Genomic DNA, 8,987 nt, shown 5'->3' on the forward strand with positions numbered 1-8,987 from the left:
CACAGGACGCTAAACGTTGTGGCATTCGGGGCAAGCAAACCTCTGAGAAGTAGCCATCGCTCTGGGCCCTCTCGAAAGTCGTTCCACTCACACTGCGTGACGCAGACACGGTGACACACGCGAAGAGCCTCTGACCCACAAAGGAGAACCGAACTACACGCAACGCCACCAACGACAAACTCCCGTCTCGTGGGGCGATCCCCGCTGCGAGAGACCGTGGGATGATGAGGGGGTCGGCGCAAAAGCAACGGGGCCACGATCCAGTCGTCCCACAAGTTGGTACCCAGAGGGGAAGGCATCACTGCCAAGATTTTATTTCATGGGGGTATGTTGAAACGGTGTGAAGACACTATGCGAATAACAGGCACATAACCTAACAACTATACCGAATTCAACTGGCACGACAACCTGAGTCTGCGCTGAGGCTGATAGCAAAAGCAATTTGGCAGGAAACAGAATTTCAACGTTCAAAACATGTACGAAAATTACAGAACACAAGCAGCCAACAGAAGGGGAAGCTGCCACTCGCAAAAGCGACATCAGTCTCGAAATATTTCACGGCGCATCATTCATTCGCATTGCATTCTCGAATGCGAGCAGAAATTTCATGTATTATTTTTCTTCGGCAAAAATATTGACTTTTTCTATACGCAGGGCTACTAGCCTTGGCTTCCCTGCTGGCTTTGGCTGCTTCTGACTTCATTCATGACCGGGTAAGTGCATTTCGCCAGGGACCATAATTTCGCTTTCAAAAGGGAAGTGTTCGAAGCACGCGTGCCACATCTTCCGTCAGAGCAGTGTTTCTCACAGCCCTGACGAATGGCGTCATCTGCAACGCCTGTATATACAGTAATGATCCAGTTATTCGCAATGCTGAAATACCTCGGTACATGCTTCGCAGCCTCTCTGGCAGCATCACTCGTGCGAAAGCCTGCATACGAAATATACGATCACAAGATATTCGCAGTAAATCGCATAAATCTATACTAAAAAAAAAAAAAAAAAAAAAAAAAAAACGACTATTAAAAAAATAAAACCAGTGCTTCATGCCGCCCAGTTTTTCGAATAGAGCTTTGTATACCCGGAAGATAAATTTATTCTCTGCTACGCCCCCCCCCCCCCCCCCTTCCCCCATAATAAAGATAACAAAGCAAATGGTTCAGCTCCAACACACAGGCGTATATGAACTAGAAAGAACACATTCGCTGTATTTATTTTTTTTTTTTTTTTCACTTAGGCGTCCCAAATGCAGACTTTTGAGCCCGTTTTGTTAGATGGTCGTTCACGGCGATGCTACAGCGTTCTGAAGAAATATAAACGCCGGCCCGAAACCGTTCGTTTCTTCGCTAGTATAATAACCAAACCAAATCAAAATAATAAAGCGTGCACTCAGACAACACGACAGAAGCGTACGCTAAAACGCGTCTCCTTAAAAGCATGATCTCGGTCAATAAGCCAGCAAAAGCAATGGCGAAATGTCACCGCGAGTACTACTGCCTAATTCACACGCCAACTCCGCGACACTTCCTTGATGCGAAACGTCTTCGTCGTTGGGTGAGTTCCTTCTGCCTCCCCATGGTCTGTCGCGCTGCTTTGCAAGTCGGATGTCCCAATAAAGTGGGACGCGACACCCGGGCCTGTCAACGGCGCCTCCGTTCCGACCCAGCGCGCGCTGGCAGTCCGGCACAAAGGTCACGACTCGCGACGACGCACTCCCGGTAGCTGTCGCGGCTCCAGCAGTGACACCGCCAGTGGTAGGAGCGGATCGCCATTCGTCCCCATTAAACATTTCCTCAACTGCAGTTTCTCTACCACTTCGCCGCTAGCTTTTCTCAGTAGGTCCGGATTTCACGAATACAGATCTCTGGATGCGGTCTCGCAAACGTCACGAATTCTAAAAGGTCGAAGTCCACCAAGATATATGTGTAAACGAGCTGACGGACACACCTCGTTGCCGTTCAGGCCCACTTTCAAGCGATCAGTTACCGGTGTTAATAAAATAGCCTTAAACCTATATTAGCCCCCTCGGTTAAGGCGTGTTAGTGGGAACATCGCAACGGGTGGCCGTCTCGCTTCGCTAAATGCTGCCACCGAGAACGGGCGGCAGCCGATTCTCGCTGCATTTGGCGGTAGCGCTTCAATTAATAGCATGCAAGGTAATCAGCACTGACAACCGGTTAGGCCACAGTTATTTGTAGAACGCTGCACCTTAACCGCTCGGTGTCATCGCTGCGGAAAGCACGGCGGTGAACCATATCAGCTGGACCAGCTTCCCTCACGTCCGAGCAAATTAGCGTGTTTCTTTTTTTTTTTTTTTCTTTCTTTTCTTTTATGTCAAGCGCCGCCACTTTGTCATCGGGTACGCCCAGTCGGCGCCTCAGCGCTGTTTTACGATACGGAGATTCCCGTATATCAGCGAAGGGTGGTAGCATCAGCTATGGCGACGGCGTGTAAACAAGCAGTTTATTGAATTAGCGACTTGCAGCAAATAGTCTCCTTTGTTTTTATAACTATACAGTAAACTGTCACTGCTTAGCAAAATTTATATCAACTGGCATAAAAGAAGCCATTGTTGCTCATTATGATCACAGAATGAAATGCCACATGCACAGTCGCGTCAGGCCGGCACTTCGACGCCCGGGCGACAGAAAGCTTGATAATGGTTACTTAATCCCCCCCCCCCCCCCCCTCCTCCTGTGCCGCAAAAATGAAGATAGCCTGATAGACATGCCTCCGAACCGCAACGCCGCGTGGTGAGATATCACAGCTCTGGTCGCCAGTCACTTGTGCTAATATTTTGTTTCACTCGCGACTGTACCTGAACATTAATACCGTATACATCAGTTCACTTTTGTGTGGTTCAGCATGGGTGGACCCAGAAGTCACTCGTTCTTTGCGCCACGTCGACTAGCCGAGTTAAATTTTTCATACCGCTATTGCTGCAAATACTAAGAACGGCTGCCGGGCTTCCGCATTCATTCTTCACACCAGAGCATATTATGACGCGTGGCAAGGCACGTGCCGGCAAGCGGCAATAAGGCGCCCGAGGCGAGAAGTCGTCACAAAACCCCTCGAGCGCCCAATCCAGGGCATAGGCTCCCAAAGCATCGCTGGACGTGGGCTTGGGTTCCCTATACGCTCGCGCACCTCGATCGTTCGCCCAGCGCCAGAGGGTCTTATCGACAAAAAAATGGAAGCGGTTCAAGCGCACAGCGAGGACATAGAATCGGAAGCAAGTGGAACGCAATCGAATTCGCCCTCGCAGAGCCATTGAAACTGCGCGGAAATCAATGCCGCTCCTTTTCGACGTATAAAATCCCGGGCGACTGCACTGCGAGCGAAGGAGCCCGTGCACGTCGAGCACGCACGCGCAATCAGATGGGCAACGGATGCAGTGTGGCATACGTAGAGTTGTTTGTTTTACGTTTAATTTACTGGTTACACCGGAGTCAAAGGTTTATTGCAAAGTTGACTTCGATGAGTTTATGAACGAGGACGCGTGTAACGTTAAAAAGCCAGCCGGCCTGTTCGCCTTCCGCGCCGAGGGCAATCAAGATAAAACGATAACGCCAGACAAGTGCATAATTTAATTTATAAGGTCACAGTAGTAACGAGCAACGTCCGAGAGAACAGAATGTCACCGCACTTACTCATTTGTTTTTTCTCCACTGCGCAGCCACGGGTGAGGCGGCAGTCGCCCACGTTCAACGTGCATGAAATCCCCAAGACATCCTTCAGCTGCGTGGACAAGCAGGCCGGAGAGTACTACGCCGATCCCGAGGCCCAATGCCAGGTTTACCATATCTGCGTGGCGGCCGCCTACGGCAAGCTGTCCAAGATGTCGTTCACCTGCCCCAACGGCACCATCTTCAGCCAGTCGTCACGCGTGTGTTCGCCCTACGACCGCGTCTACTGTGCCCTGGCCGAGCGCTTCTACGAGAACGTCATGGGCGAAATCGATACGGACAAGGCGTACTACCAAAGCGTACACGTCGACGCGCCGGTCCTCAATGCCATCGTGCCGCACGACGACCGCCAGGACAAGAGGAGGCGTCCCGTGAGGCCCGTCATCGATGACTACGACGACGATTACGACGTCACCACAGCGCCCCCGCCCCCTCCGACTGCCTCGACGCAAAGGCGAAGGACCCAGCAGCAGCCGCAACAGCAGCAGCAGACGAGCGCCAGGAGGTTCCATCCATCCCCGAGGGCCCAGATAAACCGGGGCGCGAGCCGAACCACGCAGACCGCCCCTCCAACAACCACAACTACCACTACTCAGAGGCCTCCAGCTCCTGCTTTCCGGCCATCGCCGTTCAGGAACCCCGTGATCCGAGGTCCTCAGCAGAGCTTCACCCAGCCACCGACCCAGACGATCCCGACGTACGGAACCGTGGCGCCGGCCGCCGTCCCACCAAACCCGTTCCAGCAGCAGACAGCAAGGCCCGTTCTAGTCCCAGCCGCCATCCCCGCTAACCCAGTCTCCGGCGGCGGCACCCCACCCGTCGGCCCTCCACCGATTCCACTCAACGCCCTGGCTGCCGGAGGAGTCGCCCAGACGGCGCCGCCAACATTGCCGCCACAGCAGAACGCCCAGGCGCCGGCCTTCAGGCTTCCCCATCGCCCTCAGCTCAGGAGACCGGGCGCCATCGGTGGCGCTCCCGCGACTACCACAACAGCGGCGCCGTCCACGGCCGAGTACGAGTACTACGACTATGAGGAAGAGCCCAAGACCGCAGCGCCCAGGTCCAAGCGAGCCGTTCCTGTCAAGCTCGTCCTGCCACCCAACAGGCACGCGGTGGCTCAGACCAGCTTCACCTGCCAGGACAAGGTCGCCGGAGGTGTGTACGCCGACCCGGAGACCGACTGCCAACTCTTCCACATCTGCGTCCCCATCGGCAAGGGAAAGCTTCTGGACTACGGACTGCTTTGCGATGAGGGCACGGCCTTCAACCAGGAGTCTGGCACCTGCGACGAGAAGGACAGCTTCTCCTGCGCGCGGAACCTGCAGTTCACCAGGACTGATAAGACGAAGAAGTTCCTCGCCGACAAGAAGCCATGGGCTTACCCCAAGTTTTCTAAGAGGGTCGTCCGGGACGTCAGTGCCGACGAAGCGAGCCACTCTGCAGAAGTCAGGGAACGCGGAGACGAAGAAGGCGTCCTTGTTGCCGTCGAGTTCCCCGTTACGTCGTTCACGTGTAAGGGCAAAACGATGGGCGGCTACTATGCCGACGTCGAGACCGGCTGCCGTATGTTCCACATCTGCGCCCAGACGGACATGCGGTTCCTGTGCACCAATGGCACCGCGTTCGACCAGAAGGCGCTGGTCTGCAAGAACGAGGACGAGGTGCGCTGCGAGGACTCGCCCAAGCACTATATCAACCCACTGACCAGGTTCCTGGAACGACAAAAGCTGACGCCCCTGGAGGACATCCGCGAGCAGATGCGTGCCGACGCGTTCGAGATCACGAAAGTGAAGAACAAGTACCCCAAGAAGGTCGGTGACTACAAGCTGCGCAGGTACCTCTGAGAAAACGCGTGACGTCGTCCTCCTTTTCTTGCAGTGATCGTCGCGCATTCACGCCCACAGGCTTCTTCGAAGAGACTGCACTGCTCGAGGGCTCGTGAGAAAACTTCACCATACTTCCCTGAACCTTAATGTTTTCTGCTTCGAAAAAGTAAACTTAGACTGCTGTACATAATCGCTGAACAGTCGACTACCCTGGACCCAAGACTTGGAAGTACTGTTTGTCGGTGCCGGACACCCTTAAAAGGCTCTGCAACTTGGAAATCCTGCGAGCTTCTTGAAATACACGGACGGCATAGGGGAATACTACATTCCAACGTTCATCACGTGGTGCACAGTAGCATAGTGGACGTCGCACCAATCCTTTCCAACAAATCATGACCTACGGTGTGGACTAGTGAGACAAAGTATGTCGAATGATGGGAAAACAGGGGAAATCCATCGACGCATTATTAGATGTTCATACCCTGTAAGGTATTGTGCCCGATCCGTAGCCTACTGTTGTTCGACCTGAATGCTCAGTGCAACAGTCGTCAACTCGCTGTCCGCCAGAGCGAAAGCAATCGTCTAGCCAAGGTGCAAACAAGTCAAACTGCAAATTCGATCAAAATGCACGAAATACTGACAGGCCATACACAACTTACGAGCTCAAGACGCGAACCAACCGGAAGTTACACACACCGCAAGGGTCTGGACTTGAAGCGCATCACGTGCGCACATATACATCGTTCCGCTTTCACGAATGCTCCGTGTTTTGTTTGTGTCGTGCTTTTATACATAATAAAAGCGTGAAAAAAGCTGGATCCCTTTTTTATGTCCACAGCCTGCCATCAGTAAAGTTTTCCACCACAAAACTACGACACTAATAGCCCTGAGCAACACGCTCAAGTGCATTTTGCTACTGAGGTAGAGCAGAAAACCCAACGGGGGAAAAAGCTCATACTCTTCGCTAGTGCCCAACCTCCCTGCCAGCTGACGGCGATGGTGGGTGGTATCAGCTATCAACACTCCGTCACCCACCACGTTTTCACTCTACGAAAAAAAAAGGCGGCTCAAGAGGGGAGTACCGCCAACTAACTCGTCAAAACGCGCCATTAGTCCCTTAGTTTGCGCGCGCCACACCTCGTTCCATGAAAGCGTGCAGTGCGCAAACTGAACGGACTAACCGCCGAGCAGACAAACGCAGTGACAAACTTCATGCATAGCAGGTGGAAATCGTGTTAAAAGGCCTCTACTTACTACAAGCGCTATGTCAGCTAATGACGGTAAGAGCGCAGCAGTCTGCGCTGCATCGAATAGACTGTTCTTCGCGACAAAATGGCTTCGTAGAGCCGGCGGGATCGGCACCTGAAAAAGTGCATAACCATGTAAGGCGCGCTTGAATGCGAGTCGAATGTGAGTTGTAATGGTATAGCCTTAAGCAAGTGCAAATAATTTCACGTCGTTTGCTTACTACCTTATGCTATTCAGATAGAGCATCGGCGACACATTGAGGAGCGATGATATTAGCAAAAACTAAGGTCCCTGTCGCCGCTGCCCGCTACAGTTATGAAAAACTGGCTTCTTTTTTTCTAACTAATCGCAATATGCAGCTACCAGTCGGTACGGATAAGACAACCTAACGCCCACAAAAAAAAAAAAAAAAAAAAAAAAAAAAAAAAAAAAACTCATGGTTACGAAGTACAGGATATGAAGCATAGGCGATGCGGAATGTCTTTTTTTTTTTTTTTTTTTGCTAAACGGATTATTTTTACCGACTTCCAAGTGCTGCAGGGCTTACGGAAGCTTGCAGCGAAAAACAAAATTAAGAGGATGCATGAACTTCGTCATTGCGCCTTTAAAACTGCCTTTGCATTCCGCACTGAGACTAGCACAAAGTTCAGCAAGGAGTTTAAACGCCTTCAGTCGGCTTGGTTCTTGGCGAAAGGATGGAGCAGCGCGTGTTTCACTTCTTGGTGGACATACGTCCCTACGAGGAACTGCGTAGAAGTGGATGCGCATATGCAATCAAATCGAATTCCAATTGCAAACCAGCCTCCAACTTAACTATATCATATGGATGCTAAACGGGAACGGTATGTATGACGCCAGCCCAAAGCACAGCTGCGTCACAATTTCGATACGAAATCACGAGCGTATTTTCCCGACACGTTTCTCTGAATTGTTTGGTACGGCGACGCCTTTTCGACCAAACGAGCTGCATACGCTGTCGCGTTACATACTACAGCACAGTCACGAGCATTTGCTTGAAACAGAAGAAAAACGCAAGCAGTGATCCGAAAGTGGCCACAATTTAGGTACTTATATCCACACCCTGGGTGCCCCATCTGCAAGTCTAGAAATATAGAAGCTGACATCCATCACCTACTGTGGGATTGCCCAGCGTTGAAGCTAACGCGGATCCGGCACCTGGTGGCAGCTGGCCTCTCCCCCCATAATCCGCAGTCATATGCTGTTTGGACTCTGGGACCGCATCATCGTTCACTCCTGACGTCTTGTGTAAACCAGATACATTTCGTACCAACGACTTATACGTTCGAATATTTCTGCCTATCTCGCGGATATATGAGGACGCAAGGAAACAACGTCAGTGCCGAAGTTGGACATGGGCTATGATGGATACTGTATACAGTGAAGGGCTCCGGATTTATTCTGACCACTTGGGGTTCTTCAACGTGCACTGGCATCGCACTGCACTCGGGCGCCTTCTGCGTTCTGGCTATAAAAGGTAAAAATAGACTAACGTGTCCTCTAGTGCAGTCCATACCAGAAGCAAGAGATGGCAATATGTCTCGTTTGCCAACAGTGTAGCATTCTATATATGTATTGTGCGAGAATCTATACCAGGGCACTTCATTTTTACTCCCTTGTAGGGTAATTTCTGTTTAAAATCTAGCAAATCTGCATACGGCACCTTAGCTGTACGCTATAGCGTGCATGGTTACGATTACAGCTACAATAAGTAACATAAAATATATGAATAATGAAAGATACAACAGGGACGCACTTTCACAGTTAGCGGTGACACTCACAGATAGAGTGCCGTGGTCGGAGCGGAGCTCGGCACTTCTCAGTCGCGCCGGCCGCTACTTTCTGATCGCAACCGCCATGGAGCACGGATGGTCAAACAAAACACAAGAAAGAATACCACGATGTCGGGCCGCTTCCACGTGCACAGCGCCGCCGCTGACGCAGCGACGACGACTTTGAACACAGTCGAAGATGGTGTCGAAAAGTTGCGCCACCATGAAATTAGGATGGCGCAGGCATAGAAACTAAAATCGTGTACAGTAGGAACTGAAAGATTTCACCATGAAAGCGGCCTCACTGCGGATGAACTGTCTTAAAGACCGTTAACTCGGTTTTGTGTGGTTTAGCACTTCATTTTAGATTCTACTCATTGAGATATTTTTCGCGATGCGTGAATAGACATTGTAGTGTTAAATTAAATATTAAATAA

At 51.3% G+C, this 8,987-nt stretch overlaps 2 protein-coding genes across 4 annotated transcripts in view; one reads left to right on the forward strand and one right to left on the reverse strand.

The window, feature by feature from the left end:
* The window catches only part of LOC146178114 (uncharacterized), a 51,223-nt gene extending 44,893 nt beyond the window's left edge, over positions 1-6,330 (forward strand). The window contains exons 3-5 of one of the 2 annotated variants that reach the window (XM_084577945.1): positions 655-713; positions 3,677-5,497; positions 5,565-6,330. In XM_084577945.1, coding sequence (XP_084434071.1) covers positions 655-713; positions 3,677-5,497; positions 5,565-5,567 — 1,883 coding nt within the window. In that variant the 3' untranslated portion in view covers positions 5,568-6,330. Of the gene's footprint in view, positions 1-654; positions 714-3,676 lie in introns of both variants that reach the window. The other variant, XM_084577944.1, reaches the window with a different exon arrangement.
* LOC146178113 (DNA (cytosine-5)-methyltransferase 1-like) overlaps positions 1-8,987 on the reverse strand; it is a 160,157-nt gene that overhangs the window by 111,950 nt on the left and 39,220 nt on the right. The window contains exon 2 of one of the 2 annotated variants that reach the window (XM_084577942.1): positions 6,767-6,874. The exons of the other annotated variant lie outside the window; for it this stretch is intronic. The gene's annotated coding sequence lies outside the window, so the exon portion shown is untranslated. The remainder of the gene's footprint in view (positions 1-6,766; positions 6,875-8,987) is intronic. 2 annotated transcript variants of the gene reach the window in all.

Source organism: Amblyomma maculatum, chromosome 9 (assembly GCF_055883805.1).
Source record: "Amblyomma maculatum isolate TAMU_Amacu chromosome 9, ASM5588380v1, whole genome shotgun sequence".
Lineage (NCBI taxonomy): Eukaryota > Metazoa > Arthropoda > Arachnida > Ixodida > Ixodidae > Amblyomma > Amblyomma maculatum.